We start from the raw sequence: 20,947 nt of genomic DNA on the forward strand, positions 1-20,947 counted from the left end.
TTCTTGGGGAAAGCCATGGTTATTAAAAACGGTATCATAGTACTTTAAATGCATGATGTGAATGAGGCCTTATAGTACACAAGGGCAACATACCCCACAAGTGTCCCAGATAAAATGAGACTTCCCATTTTCTTGTGCGATAGCGTGGCAGCCATTTTGGTTGCCGTGATTTGGCAACAAGATTTCGCCCCCCAAAAGCCGTGATCTTGTACAGTACCTCAAAATGCATGTTTTTGACCCACTTATGCCTTTCCCCTCCTGCATAGGGCAAGTTTCATGGGTGTACAAGTTGACAGCTTTTTTTCTGAATTTCAGCAGTTTTTGAAGGAGGGAACATCCCCAGCCCTACCTACAAACTGAACCTAGAACTTCCCCTACAGAGCCATGGGAATTGTAGTTTGGTGAGATCTGTGTTGACCCAGTGTGCTATGGCCATGAAAAAGACAAATTCCATGCTAGGGATCATTAGGAAAGGAATTGAAAATAAAGCTGCCAGTATCATAATGCCATTATACAGATATCTGGAGTGCAGAATAGGAGAGAGGAGGAGGTATGGAAATAAAGGTGGTCTGTGTGCAAGGGAGAGTGGAAAAAAAGATGGAGGAGGAAAGAAAAAGGGAATGGGGGTGATAAGGGTATGCAGGGCTTTTTTCCCAGCCAGAACTCACTGGAACTCAGTTCCAGCACCTCTGAGGTGGGTTCTGGCACCTCTCAGGTGGGTGCCATTGCCATTCTACGAGAACAAGGTGAATTCCAGCAACTCTTTTTCTAGAAAAATAACACTGAAGATATGTGCGTATGCAAAGGTGACTGCAGAAGAGGTGAGAGGATAAGGCATGGAAATGGGGTAATCTGTGTGCAAGGGAGAGTGGAGAAAAGTAAGGACAGTGGAGGAAGAAAAAGAGAGGAAAGGTAAAAATGGAGGTGCCAAAAAGGAGGGAGCAGGTGGCATGGGAATGGGGTTGAACATGAAAGCAGGTGTCTGAAGAGCGGATGGTGGCTTAGTAGTTGCCAAGTGTGGGCAAGGAAGATGCAGGGGGGTTGCCATGTGGGTGGTTTGTGCGCAAGGGAATTCGGCCAGAAGGATTACAGAATTGCAGAGTTGGAAAGGGGCCCTGAGGATCATCTAGTCCAACCCGCTGCAATGCAGGAATATGCAGCTGCCCCATACAGGGATCGAACCTGCAACCTTGGCGTTATCAGCACCACACTCTAACCAACTGAGCTATCCAGGTTGCTGTGTTGCGCAAAAGGAGGGGTGGGGAGAGGCATGGACACAGTGTAAAGGTGAAAGCAGGGGTGCAAAGCATAGTAAAGAGGTGGCTTCAGGTACCGGGTTCGAAAAGCAAGCTTACTAGTTCCATGGGGTGGGAAGGGGAAACTCTAGGGGTTTAATGTGGGGGGAATGCTGCGGGTTGGTGAGTGGAGAGAGCAGCAGCAAAGCTCCATGTATTATATTGTAGCCGTTACATGGATATATTAGAATAAGCTTCAAGTTTGGGGGCGGGCGACAGCAACCAAACACCCATCTGCAATCCAAATGTTATTTATATTTATGATTGGTTGTTGACCTCCATGTCAGTTTCTTAATAGTAAGTCTGCCAAGAGTTTCGAGAAGCAATTAAAAGGCCCATATAATGTTGAAGCCCTTGATAAATGCAATAAACAAATGACATATTCAAAGGGTGGAATCAGTGTCCCATTAGAACCGGAGGAGAAATATGAGAGAGACATATGGCAGTATAATTAGCATGATTAGAGAGACACAGGAGAGAAGAGTTTATGCCACAGGGAGCATGTAAGAAGAAACCAAGATATCTAGTTCACTGCTAAAAAAACTATAAAACCACACTTAAAAAAAAAGAGGGCAAAAAATTGAAAATACACCAACCAGCCCAGTGAAACACTTCGAAGTTCCATTGATTTCAGTGGGAGAGACTTAAGCAGATACTTAACGTTCCATAGAAACAATGGAAATATATTTCCTAAATCTCTACTGCAGCCCTTACCCCATCCATCCTTAATATGTGCTGAGCCCAACCATTTCTTCCAAGAGCTCTGTGTGACCAGGAACCCTGAGTGTGTATGCTGCCAGTTGTGTGATCAGCTCACATGAACACAGCTGTATGCACATAGGCTTTCTTTGCAGTTGTCATCGCTGAATGCATAGAGGTTGGGAAGCAGGGCCAGGAGGTGCACAGATGTCTGTTTCAAACCAGCAGAAGAAAGGTGAGACATCAACAGCCCCTCTCTCCATCAGTCTGTCTGGAATACGTTGCCTCCTCCCCTCCCAGAAATTACTCCACCAGCAACCAATGTGTCTTCATCAGGGCGGTTCAGATGAACCACACACACACACACACACACACACACACACACACACACACACAGTGTTCAAACGTGACTCTGAACAGATGTGTTTCACTCCTATCTTATTAATCTCTTATCTCTTATCACTTAGCAATCTCTTACCTATCCCTAAATTCTCTCTAATCAGTCTCTTATCTCCGATCTCTTATCAATCTTGTATCTCCTATCAATCTCCTATCTCTTATCTAAACTCTTATCACTCTATTATCTAGGGTTGCCACACGTCCAGAATTTCTCATACATAGCCAGAATACCGCAGGAGGGAGCAGTGTCTGGGTGGAAATTGCTAAAAATGCCTGGGGAAATCCGGACATGTTGGCAGTGTCATTTTTGGCGATTTCTCTTAAAAATAGCTGGAAAACTTCATTTTTTTGCTCAACAACTTTGGCTAAAAACAAAAGGAAACTCAACAACTTTTGTGTTTAAATTTTCAGTTTTTGAAATATGTATATCCTAACTCTTTTCTCTCATCAATCTGTTACCTCTTAACAACCTTTAATCTTATCCCTTAACAATCACTAATCTTATCTCTTATCTCTTATCAATCTACCATCTCTTATCTATCTCTTATCTCTTATCAAAGACAGCTGGAGACCCAAGTTTGGGAATCCCTGCTCTACTGCATCCAGCTAGAAACCATAGATAGCCCTCTCCTCCTCAAATTTGTCTAATCCCCTTTTAAAGCCCTCTAAGGTTAGTAGCTAGGGACACGGGTGGCGCTGTGGGTTAAACCACAGAGCCTAGGACTTGCCAATCAGAAGGTCAGCGGTTTGAATCCCCGCGATGGGGTGAGCTCCCGTTGCTCAGTCCCTGCTCCTGCCAACCTAGCAGTTTGAAAGCACATCAAAGTGCAAGTAGATAAATAGGTACCACTCCGGCAGGAAGGTAAACGGCTTTTCCGTGCGCTGCTCTGGTTGGCCAGAGGCAGCTTAGTCATGCTGGCCACATGACCCAGAAGCTGTACACCGGCTCCCTCGGCCAATAAAGCGAGATGAGGACCGCAACCCCAGAGTCGGCCACGACTGGACCTAATGGTCAGGGGTCCCTTTACCTTTACCTAAGGTTAGTAGCTATCACTTCCATATGTGCTGCGTGAATATGTCCTTCATCTGTCCTGAGTCTTCCAGCATTCAGCTTCATGAGGCCTGTGCTTCAACTCCTCTGTCAGAGGCAGTCTGTCTCTGAATGCCAGCTGCTGGGAAGCACAAGTAGGGAAAGTGCTGCTGTGCACAGATCCTGCTTCCATATTCCCCATAAGATATCAGCTTGGCCCGTGTGAGAACAGAATGCTGGACTAGATGGGCCACTGGCCTGATCCAGCAGACAGGCTCTTTTAGTGTTCCTTTGTGGATGGTTCTGGACCGTGGCTGCTGATGCTTCATTTTCTTCAGAACGAAAAGGTTGAGAAGCTGTCCAGGAAATAGCCCTTTATGGAGGACAGATGGACCAGGTACTGTGTTGAGAGTCAGTGTGGTATAATGGTGAGAGAGTCAGACTAGAACTTGGGTCGACCAGGGTTCAAATCCCCACTCAGCCAGAAAGCTCACAGATGATTTGTTAATTATTTTTATTTGATTTATGCTGCATTTATGCGATGTTCTATTATGTTACTGTTATTTGTTGTTTGCAAGCCGCTTTGAGATTCATTGGAATGAAAAACGGCATAGAAATACAATAACTCAAACCAAATCGCTTGGTGTGGCCTTGGGCCAGTCACTGCCTCTCAGCATAATCTACCTCACAAGGTTGTTGTGGGGATTAAAGGAGGAGCAGAAAAACTATGTGCACCACGGTGAGCTTCTTGGAGAGAAGGTGTGATATAAATGCAATAAATAAATAACAAATATTTGGGCGTGGCCACTTATGGAACCCCCAAATTCAATGGCAATGGAATATGTACCTCTCCATTTCCCCTCAAAAAACAATGCCAAATGTCTCAATGCTTACAAGATCAGAAAAGCGGCAACAAAAGCATCCCATTATTAATAAGCCACAGATCAATAAAAACAGCATGAAAACAGTGAGGCAAAACACATAACCTAAAAGCGTATTCATAAAGGCCCAATCCATAATAGTATCCTCAAACAGAAGACCACTAACATTGTTGCCAAACATGATTCAAATGGAAGACTGTGGCAGATTAAGCCCTGTGGAGGCCCCAGGTAGTCGAAATCTCGGGTGGCCCCCTGTGAGACACCCTAGTGGGCTAATATTGGCCTAAGAAGGCTTGGTTGTAATTTTCTTTCAAGATCAAATCAATATTATTTTGATTGGTTGTCATGGGGCCCTTAAAAGGCATGCTCTGCCTATTTAGCACAGTTTTGTAGCATTCGAATTTATAATATTTACAGCTGATCTTCTAGACTGCAGCTCACATTCAGAAATTAAGCAACAGCAGCACTAAAGGACTCGACATGTTTGCAAACGACATATTTGAAGTCATTAAAAACAAATGCAAGGGGGAAATGGCTAGAAAAGAAATGGAAGAAACCGTTATCTTCAGTTATGAAGTACCACAAGGCAGATTCTGCAAATTGCTGTAAATTCCACCATGAAATCCTCCTGCTGTTGGGTACTGAGGTGAAGACAGGTTTGGGTCAGGAAGACAAGCAATAGAGTTCCACGTTAAGTACAGAAAGTTTAGCAGTTCAGTTATTGACAATAAGGGCTTTCCCACAGATGCTCGGAGCCAGTTAGGGGCTCCACTCCTCATCTCTTTCATTGACTCCTTCATCCTCCTCTGGGAAGGCCACGTCATTCTGGTTTTTTAGATGCTTAATCCCTGTAAATATAAAAGAACCACATTTAAGGCCACATGCAGTCAAATCTAAAATCTTGCCTGTTGTGCTGAAGGAAGAAATCAATCAGTGACAATGTTGCTGTTTTATTAACAACTGTTAAGGGTGGCAGCTTACAATAACATGAACGGTGGGTTTCCATTACATCGGCAAAATAAGGGTCAAACGAAATATGTTGCTCACCAACCCTGCCCACCCCCCACACCCTTGCCAAACCCCCATTCTTTACACCCCATGCAAACCCCCCAACACTCCTTCCATCCCATGAGGGTGAAAGCCTTTCTCCTCCTGATTCCCCTTTCCTCTGCTACTGGCAAAGGGATATATGAGATTGCAGGGAGCTGTGAAGGGATGGGGGCAGTTTGGGGTGAATTGTGGGCAGTGGAGACCATGGTGATGGGGAGTGCATGAACACCTGCAGGTCTGCCTGGGCCAGCAGCCTTGGGCCTCCTGCCTGTTTGAATCCCAGGTTTCCCTGTTGTGCACACATGCAAACAGGCAGGCAGCTGGTGGCAGTGGTGACACAGAACATGTGAATGCTGCCTGGGCCACACAGCTGCCCACTCGCTTGCTCTGCCCACATGTGATGCTGGCCTGCCTGCTTTTATTGCTCCTTCCAACCATGATTTTTTTTTAGAGGGGGAGTTGTTGAGCTTAATTTTTTTTTGGGGGGGAGAGAGGACATTATGGGGGGAAGGCTTTTGTTGTGGGGGGAGGCTTCTGCTGGGGGAGGCAGAACCTCAGTTAATTGGCCCATCACCTCCTGGGAAATAGAAGGGGAAGAAATGGAGGCAGTGAGAGATTTTACTTTCTTGGGCTCCATGATCATTGCAGATGGTGACAGCAGTCACGAAATTAAAAGACGCCTGCTTCTTGGGAGAAAAGCAATGACAAACCTAGACAGCATCTTAAAAAGCAGAGACATCACCTTGCCAACAAAGGTCCGTATACTTAAAGCTATGGTTTTCCCAGTAGTGATGTATGAAAGTGAGAGCTGGACCATAAAGAAGGCTGATTGCCGAAGAATTGATGCTTTTGAATTATGGTGCTGGAGGAGACTCTTGAGAGTCCCATGGACTGCAAGAAGATCCAACCTATCCATTCTTAAAGAAATCAGCCCTGCGTGCTCACTGGAAGGACAGATCGTGAAGCTGAGGCTCCAATACTTTGGCCACCTCATGAGAAGAGAAGACTCCCTGGAAAAGACCCTGATGTTGGGAAAGATGGAGGGCACAAGGAGAAGGGGATGGCAGAGGACGAGATGGTTGGACAGTGTTCTCGAAGCTACCAACATGAGTTTGACCAAACTGTGGGAGGCAGTGGAAGACAGGAGTGCCTGGCGTGCTATGGTCCATGGGGTCACGAAGAGTTGGACACGACTAAACAACTAAACGTCTAAACAACAACAGCAACAATGCTTTTCAATACTTTTTGAGGATTTGGAGAGCAACTGCCCCCCCCCCCCGGCAATGCCCATGCTTCCACCTGTTGTGTCATGCTGCAGTTTGAATGGCTGCCTATATCGAAAGCTACACACACAGATATGGGTTACATGATATCATTCTATTCCTACATCGCCTCCACCCTCCCATTCATTTCCCTGCTATAATTTGAAATGGTCCTCGGGTTGCTGGCTCCGAGGGTGTTGTGTTCTGCTCACACCCTTTGTCTGCTTTCAAGTCACTCTCTTCATGCTTGGCTACACCTTTTGTGTTCAACTAAGCTTGCCTTCCTCATTACTGAGTTGAGATCTGTATGCCCAGGCTGAGTTCCCCCCTCTGAATCTCTGCTTTTGTCTGCCAGTGTTTCTCCTCTCTTGCCATCTGTCTGATAGTAAGGCTCATCTATTTCTCCTCACAATGTAGCAGTGATTTCCCTGGGTCTGTATTTCTTTTTTTACCCAACAGAAATCAGTTTGTACCCTTCAGTTCACCTGCTCCAGAGTTGCCTTCCGTCCCTTGATGTCACAATGCGAGGAAACATGCATACATATTTGACTCTTATTTTTGTCTTCCTTCTAAAGTTTGCTGTTTTCTCCTTTCTCCTTTCCCTCAAAGGCTCTGATTTCACTGCAGGTAATTTAATTCAATTAATGTTGACGAAGAAAGCCTGAATGCCAAGCCATTTTCAGTAAGCATGTACTAATACGCTTTGAACTGGTAATGCATTTTAGATTAAATCATCGCCTCAAAGCTTATTTGCAGATTCAGGATAAATTATCTGTGCAAATGAGGCAACTTTCTGACATTTCCACAGTCACATCATGAAAATCTCCTGTGGGGAAATGAAAACTTGACATCTGGTTTAATCCATCCAAGCAAAGTAGAAGAAATTTGAAAGCAGATACGTATTCAACAAGGTTCCACAACTTTGCAAAATACTTGTGGGGGATTCAAACATTTAACATGCATCCATGTCATGGGTCAATTTAATAAATTCAAGTTGTCCATTTAGAATAATAGAATTGCAGAGTTGGCAGGGACTTCAAAAAGACCATCTACTCCAACTCTAATGATGCAGGAAATCCAGTTCTGCAATATCCCTGATAGGTTGCTATCCATTTAATGCATTCTAAAGAATACGTCCACCTTCTTCTAAGCTTGTATCACTAAGGAAATCTTCCTTCTGTTTAGTCAAAATCCCTCTTTTTGTCATTTGAACCCATTGGTTCAGGCCCTGCATCAGAAGACAAATTATCTCCATTATCTCTGTGATAAGCCTTTCACCTATGCGAAGATGGCTACAGTACTGCATCTATTCTGCAGGCTAAATGTACCCAACTCCTTCAACCTTTCCTCATGAATTTAGTTTTCAAGCCCTTCACCTTCTTTACTGACCTCCTCCGGACACTGTCCATACGATACACCTCTTGTTAGATGCAGACAATCTGATCTAAAGATTTATTATTGGTTGCCAGAGTTCTAATACACATATGGAGCTACCCTGCTTATCATTCATTTCAATGGAGGAAGTGTGTGCATTGCATTGCATTGCATATGGGGGTCTATTCCCTCCATTAAAATGAATGGGACAAGCCACACCTACAAGAGCACAGAGAAAGCTCTAAGCTGTGATATATATATATAATGCTTAAGGTCGTGGCTAAAGTTAACTCGGATTCTGCCTTATTGTAGATGTTGCATTTCCTTTGAATGATGCAGTTTCTAGAGCAGGTGTAGAAGAAGAAGAAGAAGAGTTTGGATTTGATATCCCGCCTTTCACTCCCTTTAAGGAGTCTCAAAGCGGCTAACATTCTCCTTTCCCTTCCTCCCCCACAACAAACACTCTGTGAGGTGAGTGGGGCTGAGAGACTTCAAAGAAGTGTGACTGGCCCAAGGTCACCCAGCAGCTGCATGTGGAGGAGCGGAGACTCAAACCCGGTTCCCCAGATTATGAGACTACCGCTCTTAACCACTACACCACACTGGTGAGTGGGTACTGGTGATGAGAGATATGTTCCTGCCCTTTTGGTCTATGAGCTGATTTTCAAAATCGCAAGAATCCCACTGATCCTGGGATTGCACAACACCAACATGAACCCGGGTGATTTCATGCTCTCCACATTTCAAAAGCTTTCCACATCTAGAATCCTAGTTAATTGGGGAGGTGGTGAGACTACAGCTGATGCACGAGTATGTAAATACTGTGGATGGGGCACAGCCATCCTAAGACTTGTGCTATATTTATACGTTATGCATATAAAGGTACCATTCAACTGGTAAATTGGAGCAAGCTTCTGATGCTGGTGCCTCATAGACAACAGATCCCAAGGCTGCTGGCTGAAAGCCAATGGGACATGCCTCTGGTTCCCCCAGGTTAGCAAAACCTAAGGCAGGGACCCTCACAGGTGTTGTTCCCTAAACCTGACTCACCAGAGGAATCGAGTGGTTTCCATGCTACTGCACCTGCCCAATAGTAAAGGAAGCGTGACAAACAGGATTCCACAGAAAAACAAGGAAGTGCTTTTTTGTGCAGGTCATGGGGCTGGCCCTCACCTTTAGGACAAGGGATTCAAGCCTGGGAAAATGGACAGGAGGAAGAGGCTTATGAGACAGCAATTCACCTACAGCCTTTGTTCACTTGGAGCTATCCATGGTGCTGTAAAACCGCTGAACTGGCTTGCCCCCTCATGAGTACCTGGTGCAGATAAGGCGAGACCAGTACCCTCCAGGGACAACCCTGATTTAGAGAAGCCGTCCCAGTTTCTGATTTGATCCCAGAATGTCCCGCTTTGCCTTACAATGTCCCCATTTTCATTGGAGAAATGTTGGAGGATATGGAGTTATCCGACCCCCGAGCCGTCTGAAGGCAATCCTGTATAGGGAAGCTTTTGTAATGTTTAATGTTTTATTGTGTTTTTATATATGTTGGAAGCTGTCCAGAGTGCTGGGGCAACCCAATAAGATGTGTGGGGTGTAATTATCACGATGGAATGGGACGTCCCTGTTTTCATTGGAGAAATGACATACAAATGTCAAAGAGGTCCATCTATCCAGATTCATGTCCTATTTATGCTTCTTCGTTCAGATACTATTATTGGATGCACATTCCCAGCTCTGTACAGAGAGAGGGACATCTCCATCTGCTTATGGGAATGTTATATCTATGCTTATGCACACAATGGAAAAAACATAGCCTGGGACATTGGCCCTGAGTAATCAAATCTCCTTAGATAAAGCATTTTAAAATTTCAACCTTGCTATATTAAGGTTTGCCATGAAATAGTTTAAAGGGTCAGACAGTGCTGGGTCAGTAAGTCAAGCAAGAGAAAGGAAAATGTTGATCTCTCAAGGGTCTATTTTTATCCTTTTCTTGATTTCTTCTTAAAATAATCATCCTTGTCTATATGTGCAACTTATTCTAGGAGGGCCAAGTTTCTGCAGCAGGCTAGGTGGGTGGTAGGTTTCTGCATTACTGCTTATGTTTGAGCAAAACTGATCAGTGTTTATATCTGTCGTTCTTCCAGATTTGCATTGCTTAGTTTAATATGTATATATATTATTACAAATAAAGGTAATATACATATTAGATGATACTGAAAGAGTCTTAAGTAGCTTTTAAAAAGACCTATGTATTTTCTTATCTATTTGTAATTGCACTTTTGAAACAAAAGAACGGGAACCCAGAAAAAAGCCCAAATTTCAGCATTTGAAACTCTCGGTTGTTTAGGTTACCTGGGGAACTTTGAGCTCATTTGGGTGTATCAGTTTCTTGTTATCAGAATGAGCTTAACTGATAATTGGGTTCGTGCTTTCTCCCTCCTTCAGTGTTGATGTTGTTCACTGTTTCCTCCAAACCCAAACAAATTAAGGTTTGCCTTAGCTACAGTTCAAGAGAGCAAGCCAACTTTAAACCTTGGTATATGAAGCTGGTTTGTTTTAACTAGACATAGTTATGTTTAGCCACAGTTTAGGGTTTGGATGTAAAGCTAAACTGTGGTTAATCAAATACAGAAGCAAAAGCTCATGGCTGCTCTGGAGGAGTGGGAGGGAGGGAGAAGTGTGTGAGGTTAAGGTTTGATCAGGCTTGTTTAACAATAAACCCTACATCAGAAGGCAGTCTGTGCACAACCCCTTCGACTCCATAGAGAGAAAAGCCAAGAAATAAATTAGTAGCAATGAACTAATCATTGCCCTCCAATTTTCCTACTTTCCTACTGAAAGCACAGATACGGAGTTACAACTCAGAGTCAATAAGCCACTGTTTACACTGTCACCACTCATCAGCCATGAAAACAGTAAAAGGCTGTGTTCAAAATAGTTGGCTGCTTTCCAGTTTATTATTTCATATCACACGACTTCCATTCCCTTTTCCCTTTCCCACATTTAAAAGGTGCAAACAACAGCATTGGCTCAAGATCAGTGCAGAGAGATGTTTCCTCCACACAACTGTGCTGTCACATCACTGCCTCCCCCCACCCTGACTGAACAAAGCATGCTTTCAATGGGAGGCTGATTTCGCTAGTGTAGAATCACACCCTGTAGAAATCTTCTGCTGACAGCATCCCCCCAAAATGTAAGCAGCTTTTGTAGTTCCAGGCAAGCCTCACTAGCATGTAAACATTTCAGATTTGCTGATTCCTTAAGTCTCTCCCTAGTCTCCGACTAGAACTTGTCAGCCAAATCAAAAGACTTCAGATGAAGAGCAGAAGCCCCTAGAAGTCAATTCGACGACCACAGTTTCGGTCTCCAATCATCACAGTTTATCTTCTTCTTTTGTAAAATAGCAAAATAATAAAATAAAATAATGATTTATATACTGAAAGGAAGGTGGTGTTTCTGAAGGGATGTTTCAGGTTGTGCAAAAGCTTTGGGTGGGCTTCTCTTAGTAAGGGAAGGGAGAGGGAGAGGGAGAGGGAGAGGGAGAGAAAACCTAGTTTATGTGTAATTAAGTTTGGCACAGTTGCGTCAGGGACTGGCTGGATGTGAAAGAATGGTGGGAGCCACGCACCCAAGAACCCACCGTGGAGGACACAGAAGATGACGACTTAGATCCCAGATCATGGTGGTGGTGGTGGGATGCTGAAGAGCAGTCTGGGGAAGGAATGAGCTGGGAGGCGCTAGAAACAGGGGATTCGAGGAATCAAGGTGGGGATCAGGAGAAGGAAGGCCTTCCAGGACAGGTTAGAGGCTGAGAGTCACAGTGGGAGTGCAGACTCAGACACAGAGGAGTTAGAGGTTGCCTTTTCTACCCAGCAGCAGGGAAGTCTCGGTCCTGCTGGCTCTCCTCCCCCTCTTACACCCCGCTCGAGGAGAGTCCTGTACGTAGCTGAGCAATAGGGCAGGCAGGTCCAGAGGAGGAGGAGGAGACCACCCCCTCAATGCAGGCTTTGTCTGCTTTGGGAGGGATCCAGAGCGAGAGGCTAGAGGGGGAAGGGCGGGGCTAGTGGTCAGTTTCAGCAATGTCTTAGCTGGTTTAAGATGAACCAGAGGACTGTGGCGATCACACAGGGTCCCCAGACGTTTCACCGTCTATTGATCTCTATGCCACCACTTTATTTCTCACTGCCACCACCCAGGCCCTACCTGGGAAATTCCTGAGTCCAGTCAGGGTTAAATTGGAACATAAACTTCTGTGTATTTATTGCAGTTTAACAAGTGTGTGGTTTCATAAACAGTCTCAGTCAATTACAATCATGGGGTGCCTATCCAGACCTATAACTTCCGCTACCTGCTCTCACTCACTAAACCACCTCTCAGGTATTTACTTGTCTTCCTAGTTCCTAACTGTTCCTGACTCAGCTTATTTCGCTACACTAACTCAGCCTACCCACAGACTCTATCCCAATTCACTCCCGCTCCAACCAACCAACCAACCAACTCCCAACGAACTCTCCCTCATCCCCTCCCAGAGTTGGTTTTATAGTCCCTCTGACTCCACCCCCTGGGTTCTGATTGGGTAACCTGTTTAACTATTTCGCCTCCAGCACTCTCATATGTTAACGTCACAAACACAAAGCTAATTGCATTCTATGCCTCCTGCGTTTCCCTGTCCTGTGGTTCACATGTTGTCACATAAGAGCGTAAGGAGCTGCCCGATAGCTCCTTCAGGCTATTTGGTCAATCTATTCCCGGACTGTTTATTCTGACTGGCTGTAGCTCTCCGGAATCCACAACTATCATACTAACAATGTAATAATAATTTTATTATTTATATGCTGCCCATCTGACTGGGTTGTCCCAGTCACTCTGGGCGGCTCCCAACAAAATATAAAAAACACATGGCTTGCTTCAACCTGAAGAGTGGAAGGGGATAGTTTACTGCCTACCAGAAGATGAGTGCAACGACAAACTTCTTATGCAACTGTTGAGGTGGAAAAGAAAGAGATGAGAAAAGGGCTGAGGACTGGAAAAACGAAGGTACTAAAAAATAACTAATGTTGTGATCCTATTGACCCTGGGAGGGCATCCTAGAACCATAAAGGTAAAGGGACCCTGACCATTAGGTCCAGTCGCGGACGACTCTGGGGTTGCAGCACTCATCTTGCTTTATTGGCCGAGGGAGCCGGCGTACAGCTTCCGGGTCATGTGGTCAGCATGACTAAGCCGCTTCTGGTGAACCAGACCAGCACACGGGAATGCCGTTTACCTTCCCGCTGGAGCGGTACCTATTTATCTACTTGCACTTTGAGGTGCTTTCGAACTGCTAGGTTGGCAGGAGCAGGGACCGAGCAATGGGAGCTCACCCCGTCACAGGGATTCGAACCACTGACCTTCTGATTGGCAAGTCCTAGGCTCTGTGGTTTAACCCACAGTGCCACCAGATCAGGAGAGAGAACACTCCAAACTTGGTGAGGGAGATCTGATGTTGCAATACCCCTCCTTGCCACCATGGGAATGTCTAGGTTCCTGGCCCTATGGATCTTGGAGCCCCAATGTTTGTGGAGTAAAAGAGGGCGTATGCTGGTGTCTATTGGAAAAGGACCAGAAAAAAGGTTGGAGTCAAAGAATTCAATGACCCGGGAGAATCGCACCCTAAATATGGTTTGCAGGTGAATGAAGAGAGTTGAATGCAGAAAATAACACTGTTTCGTAGATTTGTTTGTTCCCTTAAAAGGTACCAGGGGAATCAAATGATATAAATCAAGGCTGACAGATCTCAGAAATCACCCCACGAGTGCAGTAAAACAACCCTCTGCCTTTCTTACCAGCCTGCCAAAAATAACAGCCACCATTGTTCTCTTTTATTTCTCCCTATAAAGCGTCCTTCCCGAAGATATATTTGCAGAGCCACTTGCAATAAACAGCAATGTCAAAAAATAAATGTATACAGTCAACATAAATAAAGTGAGGATCATTCCATTCCCGTGGTGGAAACCAAATATTTATCTCAACCCATGCTTGTATATCTGCCTGGGTTTTGGGTGGGAAGGGAGGCATGAAAAAAATCCCACGTACATTTATGGAAGAGGACTTATTTTAAAAACATGGGATTTGGGGTTTTGCTATGTTTGTACTCAACACAATAGGGCAACAGAGGGTGAGTAAATTAATTCCCATGTGAGCCAGAGGAGGAAATGTCATGGAAATCTCTGTGTGTGTGTGTGTGTGTGTGTGTGTGTCCATGCTCATGGGGGACATTTCTGTCTGGACAATTCAATGAATACTGTAACATGCAGGGAAGTCTGGACAACAAGCCAGAAGCTGCCCTGATTTATCCCACATACACGTCATAAATTGCAAAGGTGTCGAGTCCATGGCAAATCATATCTTGGGTGGGGTCTTTTTTTCCATATCTTTTTTATTAAATCTTTTTAATGATGCAACAAGATAAAAAAACTAATCTGTATAAAAACAAAAGAAGAAAAACCCACACAGAGAGAAAGGGGATGATGACCCTTCTGTTGTGCTACTGTGTACCCTGTGCTTTTCTTGTGGAGACCATTTTTTAATTTTTGAGGGGTGGGGCAAAGTGTCTCTTAAGTGCAGTGGAAGCTCTTTTTTAAAGTTTTATATTTATATTTTTCAAATTTATACATTTCATGAATTTTGCAATCCCTTTAACATTTCAAAATCTGACTTCCTTCCCCCTCGTTCGGCGGTTCCCTAAATTTATTTTTTCATATCTTCTGCATATCCAAATTCATTTACCTTACTCATTTAATTATCTACTGTAAATGTATACTCTTATAAAACTGCAGGTTACTGCAACAATCCTGCTAATGTTTTTATCTGTTTACAATTTATCTGTAGATATTCGATAAACCATTTCCATTCTTTTATAAAGAGTTTGTTATCTTGATTTCTCATTCTTCCAGTAAGTTTCGCCATTTCTGCATATTCCATAAGTTTTTGTATCCATTCTTCCTTTACTTGGGACTTTGCTTCTTTCCATTTTGGGGCAAGTTCAGCGGAAGTTTGACTTGTGTTATCTTTAGTTAATTTTTTAAAATGTCCACAGGCACGTGTCGCTCACATTTAAAGCAGATCTGATGAAAGATCCATCAGTCAACAAAGGTTTGGGTTCTTTTTGTGAGGGGGGGGAGCAGGGAGAAGAGCAGAAATCATACTTCCTGTGTAGTATACTTCAGTGTAGTATACTTGGGATACGGGCTGTGATCTTAAACCTCGCATAAGCAGAAAGCAAATTCACATGAGCTCTCTGTTGCTGCCATGTCGCTTCCACATGGCCACTCTGCTACTGAGCTGAGCAGCACTATAGAGCACTGGGCTTGCAGGAGGAGTGGCAGATTAAATTAATGGACTATGCCGAAATGGGAAAACTTACTGGAACAATAAAAAGCCAAGAGGAAAAACACTTTATTAAAGAATGGAGGAACATATGTGGAAAATCTGAAAAGTTCTTGTCCATGTGTAAGTTCGTTAGCAGGATTAACTTAAAACCAAGCAGTTACAATTAATGTTAAAAGAAAACCAGGGAGTAATTAATAATTGGAATAATGAGGGAAATGCAGTGCTAAGAATTAAAAAATATAAGAAACCACAAAAGGGGTGTGGTGGGGAAGTCTAAATATATATGTTTGTTGGGAAAATATTGGATTTGTATGTTTTTAAAAAGAATAAGAAACTGAAAATTTATATATATATATATATATATAGTCAAAGCTCTCATGTTTGTCTCTTTCTCTAGTCCATCGGGCTATCGAGAGGCAGGAACTGGAAGTGCAAAAACACACCCTTCAGATCCACTAGAGGGAGCCTTGTTACTAATAACAAGTTGCTTCAAAACCAAGCAGCGGGAATCCATTTTAAGAGTACTTGAGTGCTGTCATATTGATAGCAATGAAACAGAAAGTAATCTTGAAGCCTGAGCTCCTATATTTAACAAAACATTTTATCAGCTGTGTAAGTATCCTCTCTGCTCAGAGTACATCCACACAGAGCATAGAACTGGGGCAACTGTTGAATTTCCTACACCTAATAAGCAATCGGTGAAAACGCCGCATATTGATAAAAACAGTAACTTTTCAGTTGACATTAAATAGCAGCTGATAAACCTTTCAATTACTTCAGACTTTCCCACCCACTATTTTAAACACAAAGTTTATCGCTGGCTTTATTTTGTCAGTTTAAATCAGCAATCCAGTTCAAACCCAACAGAATGAATTCAATCCAAAGATCTCATTCCACTCACGGAGGTGTCCCTCCGTTCAGGAAGAGAAATGATTAAATTCAATTCAGTGTATGTTATCTCTGCAATATCCCCCGAGTTAGCTTTAATCCACAGATTTGTGAATTTTTGTATCTACTGCTAGAATTACACCCGGTTCTTTATCAATTCAGGAACACACTGCCAAGGTGACCTCTGCTTCTGAAGGGAATCCTTTTGTTATCTGATGATGGCTGTAACTGACGCAAATTATTTCCTGGTTGGACAGAAGGCAACATGTTTGGGATTGTGCAAGCATCCTGCTAACCTAAGCCCATTGGCCCATCTAACTCATTATTGTCTACACTGACTGGCAGAAGCTCTTCAGAGTTTCAGACAAGAACTATTCTCAGCCCTACCTAGAGAGACAATGGATTGAACCTGGTGCCTGCAAAGTATGGGCTCAACCATAGAGTTATTTCCCTTGCTTTCTTTGAAGTAAAACCAGGGTGCAATTAAGGGACAGGTAAGGATTGTTCCTGTTTTCTAAAGCATAATGTCACAAGGTAAAGGTAAAGGGACCCTTGACCATTAGGTCCAGTCGTGGCCAACTCTGGGGTTGCAGCGCTCATCTTGCTTTACTGGCCGAGGGAGCCGGCATACAGCTTCCGGGTCATGTGGCCAGCATGACTAAGCCCCTTCTGGTGAACCAGAGCAGCGCACGGAAACGCCGTTTACCTTTCCGCCAGAGCGGGACCTATTTATCTACTTGCACTTTGAGGTGCTTTCGAACTGCTAGGTTGGCAGGAGCAGGGACCGAGCAACAGGAGCTCACCCTGTCACGGGGATTCGAACCGCCGACCTTCTGATCGGCAAGCCCTAGGCTCTGTGGTTTAACCCACAGCGCCACCCGCGTCCCATAATGTCAAAATGATGCTCTTTAATACCTTTGAGAGACTAAGCTGCTGTGGAGGATGACAAATGAAGAGATAGATGAATGAAGCAAGATGGCATTCCTCCGCCATCTCCCTAATCTGAGCTTGTATAAGGGAGGAAAGGCTTGCAAAAATGCATATATAGGCTAAAATGCATACAGAGAGAGAAACAGAACATGACAAATTTGTGCCTCCTTTAGTTTTTAGTGAATGCGGGCTTTGCAACACTTTGTCCCTTTAGCCACTAAATGTGGCTAAAAAGCCAACGACTGCAGCCACTGACAAATCATGTTGACCCAACATGACAGTCCAATTAGAATCTCCTGCTTTAAACTTTAGCGTTGCCATAGCCAATCCAGCTCAAATATTTAAATGGATAACCCACCAAACGGGCTTAAACACTGAATAATTTCCCCATGAGTAAAACCAGTATCGTACCAGCGCACTCCTCAGGGGTAAAGGAATCCCCACTAAGGAGTAGCAGCCAACAATGCTATTGCCCTACCACCTTGACCGCTTTTCCCCCTGGGTAAATCTGAGGAACCTCAGGCCCAGCAGCCAAGTGTGGCCCTCAAGGGCCTTGGGATCTCTTCCCCAGGCCAGGCCCCTTTCCAGCCATGTTTTGCACCTTTGCTTGAGTGTTTCTGCCTGGCTGGCATGTGTCTTTGAGCTCTGTTTGTGCTTCTTGCTTGACTAGATGGAGGATAAAGAGTAACATGTGTGGAAACTGGCCTACTGTACAAAAGGTAAGAATCACATAAATATATGTGAATCTTACATTTTGTACAGTAGGCCCATGATTGCTAATCTTCCACTGCTTTGTGGATTATCTTCTGGAGAAGAAAAGGTTAAGGATTACAGTGGCATAGCGCAGGTTGCCAGAGCTTGTAGCAAGGCAAGTATTGTGCCCCCTCTACAGTGAAAAAAAAAACCCCAAACACACAAATGTATACCCCACGCATTCCTCCATACGGGGGGCAGGTTGGCCAGTGAAGCTGGCGTTCAGCTGTCCAAGCTATGGGTGCTTTCTGAGGTGCAGCAGTGGCTCAGCAGCTTTGAGGGCTCAGGGCTTTTGTGCCTGGGGCAACCACCCCTGTGGCCCTCCCCACGCGATGCCACTGATGGAGTAAACCCTACACAAAATGGAGTGGAGTCTCTAAGACAACTGGATGGCATCTTGTATGCCTCCTTCCAGCAACTCCTGCAGCCAAGCTGGTGTCAAAGGGGTGCCACCTTGAATAAAACATTGGGGGGGGGCTGTGACGTTAACATATGAGAGTGCTGGAGGTGAAATAGTTAAACAGGTTACCCAATCAGAACCCAGGGGTGTGGAGTCAAAGGGACTATAAAACCAGCTCTGGGAGGGGCGAAGGGAGGAGTTCGTTGGGAGTTGGGTGGTTGGTTGGAGCAGGAGTGAATTGGGATAGAGTCTGTGGGTAGGTTGAGTTAGTGTAGCGAAATAAGCTGAGTCAGTAACAGTTAGGGGCTAGGAAGACAAGTAAATATCTGCGAGGTGGTTTAGTGAGTGAGAGCAGGGAGCGGAAGTTATAGGTCTGGATAGGCAGCCCATGATTGTAATTGACTGAGACCGTTTATGAAACCACACTCTTGTTAAATTGCAATAAATAAACAGAAGTTTATGTTCCAACTTAACCCTGACTGGACTCAGTATTGTACCAGGTAGGGCCTGGGTGGTGGCAGCGAGAAATAAAGTGGTGGCACAGGGATCAATAGGCGGTGAAACATCCGGGGACCCTGTGTGATCGCCACAGGGGCAAGTAAGCCCTGCCCTGCATAATGCACTTGACATGGTGCATGGACGCCATTTGAATGGCAATGCTCATCAACTTGGAGGGGCGGCCCTCTCAAATATTTTATTGGGGGGAACGGAGACCCCTTGGGCCCTTCGAGCAGGCTCCTATGTGCCAAACGTATTGCTCTGCTTTTCTTTGGACCGCATCCGTGAGGCTGGTGTGTGTGTGTGTGGGTCTTGTCATCTGGGCAGCCCAGGATCTCCATACAGACTGCCCAGGCTTGCGCCCCAGGCAGGTCACCTTGGTGTTGCTAACGCAGCGGTTTGACTTCACCCCTGGATGCACACTCCATTGTCTCTCAAGACAGACAGATGCCAACAATGTTGCTTCTGGTCCCTCCCCTGCTGGCATGTGGCCCTGGAAGAATGCCCAGAAGGGAAAGTGCTGAGAAATGTTTCTCTCCTGCCTTAGTTCATGAACAAATCTTCAGCTCCCTCTGGGGTTAATGAAGGGAAGTTTGTGCATTGCCTAAGACTACCAGATCTTCCCAGCATGCTGTTCCATATTAATCCATTCAGGTACATTTCAAACATCTGAGACAGTGCTGGAAAGTGCAGCCCTGATCGATTCCCCTTGGCCACTCTCAGGTGAGCTGGGTGTGCTTTACGGACAGCAGGTTTTATCCCTGGCTCTGCACCAGCGCATCACAGTTTGCTCGTTCAATTGGCCCCGTGTCTGTGTTTAATGGAGGGTTATCTGATAAGTGACCAGAGCACAGGGGAAATGCTCCTGTGATGAGCAAATCCAAATCAAGAAGTGTCAGGATTCCCAATCTGCGATTTTGCTTACCACACAAGTGCGTGTAAGCATCACTCGGGAGATGCGAACGATGGAGGCTCTTCAGATGGGGAGAGTGTCTCCCAACATCCATTAAGCACAGAAACATAAGCCTCACAAGGATCCTGTGCCAAACGGCTCTCTTGGCTGCTGTCTGCCTTGTTCTGGAGATAGCTCTGCAATCAATAGCACTCGCATTGATTTTTCCAGTGCGCTGCATTCCAGTAAAACACACATACATAGCTGAGTAAGCCATTTCCTGCTAGAAGGGCGAGTGGATGATGCCTTGGAAAAAGTGCACAGGAAGGAAATTTGCTTTTTGGGGGAGAGGGAATTTATGCTGTCAGTCCCACACTAGCATGATATTGATGTCGTAGAAAAGCTATATTGCAATATTTAAGCAGAGAGGAAACATTGCATAGAGTCTGGAGGGTCCATTTTTTAGTGGCAGAGGATTTAGAATAGGGATTGGGTGCTGAATATGGCCCCCAGGTCTTCCTTTATGGCCCTCAGAACTCTCCTCAAGTAATCCCACCCCCTGCAGATACAAGTGAAAGAGCAGTGTGCTGACAGTCTTTCAAAGGTGTGTGGATCATGGCCATGTGTCTTTTCCACTCCATGTCATTATAAAGTTATCCTGTTAATGAGAGCCCAAGCTGGGAGTTACTGTTTAGTTTTGGGGTTTTGAAAGATGTCATGAACAACAAAATAGACATTATTAGCATGGCAAGAAACAGTACCTGCACAGTACCTTTCATGGCAGGAGGCGTATAGACGCTCTGCTTCCTCTGTTTGGGAGAAGCATTCTGTGTCTAAGGATAGAAAAGAATGATGTTTCAACAAAACTAAGAGCAAAGCAATAAAGTCAGACAATAAACTAGAGACATTTCTTCCTATTAGCAGTTTTCTCATGGTACCCTGAATGCTTTATATTTATGGCTTAGTTACTAATATTGTTTGTTGACACCGCTTATTGATCCTGTATAGACAGTTATATTAGGTCTGAGCTCTTTAATTAAAAGGGTATGTTTGAAGCAAAAAGTATACACACACACACACACACAGAGAGAGAGAGAGAGAGAGAGGAGAGAGATTTTGTGGGGACTGCTCTGAAATAGGATGATAGGATGATCACCCATTCAAAGTGAGAGTGCTGCTGATCTAAGAAGCATGTTTCACTCTCGATTGGCTTGGTGGTGTCATC

The 20,947-nt window shown here is 44.6% G+C and overlaps 1 protein-coding gene across 2 annotated transcripts in view; it reads right to left on the reverse strand.

Moving 5' to 3' along the window:
• Positions 1-3,920: 3,920 nt before the first annotated feature.
• Positions 3,921-20,947, reverse strand: part of PPP1R1C (protein phosphatase 1 regulatory inhibitor subunit 1C) — a 41,243-nt gene continuing 24,216 nt past the window's right edge. The window contains exons 4-5 of one of the 2 annotated variants that reach the window (XM_080973232.1): positions 20,484-20,555; positions 3,921-5,152 (exon numbers count right to left, since the gene is read on the reverse strand). In XM_080973232.1, the coding sequence (XP_080829358.1) occupies positions 5,138-5,152; positions 20,484-20,555 (87 nt within the window). In that variant the 3' untranslated portion in view covers positions 3,921-5,137. The remainder of the gene's footprint in view (positions 5,153-20,483; positions 20,556-20,947) is intronic. The other variant, XM_080973231.1, reaches the window with a different exon arrangement.

The sequence above is a fragment of the Podarcis pityusensis genome (genome assembly GCF_964106645.2).
Source record: "Podarcis pityusensis genome assembly, chromosome: 1".
NCBI lineage: Eukaryota > Metazoa > Chordata > Lepidosauria > Squamata > Lacertidae > Podarcis > Podarcis pityusensis.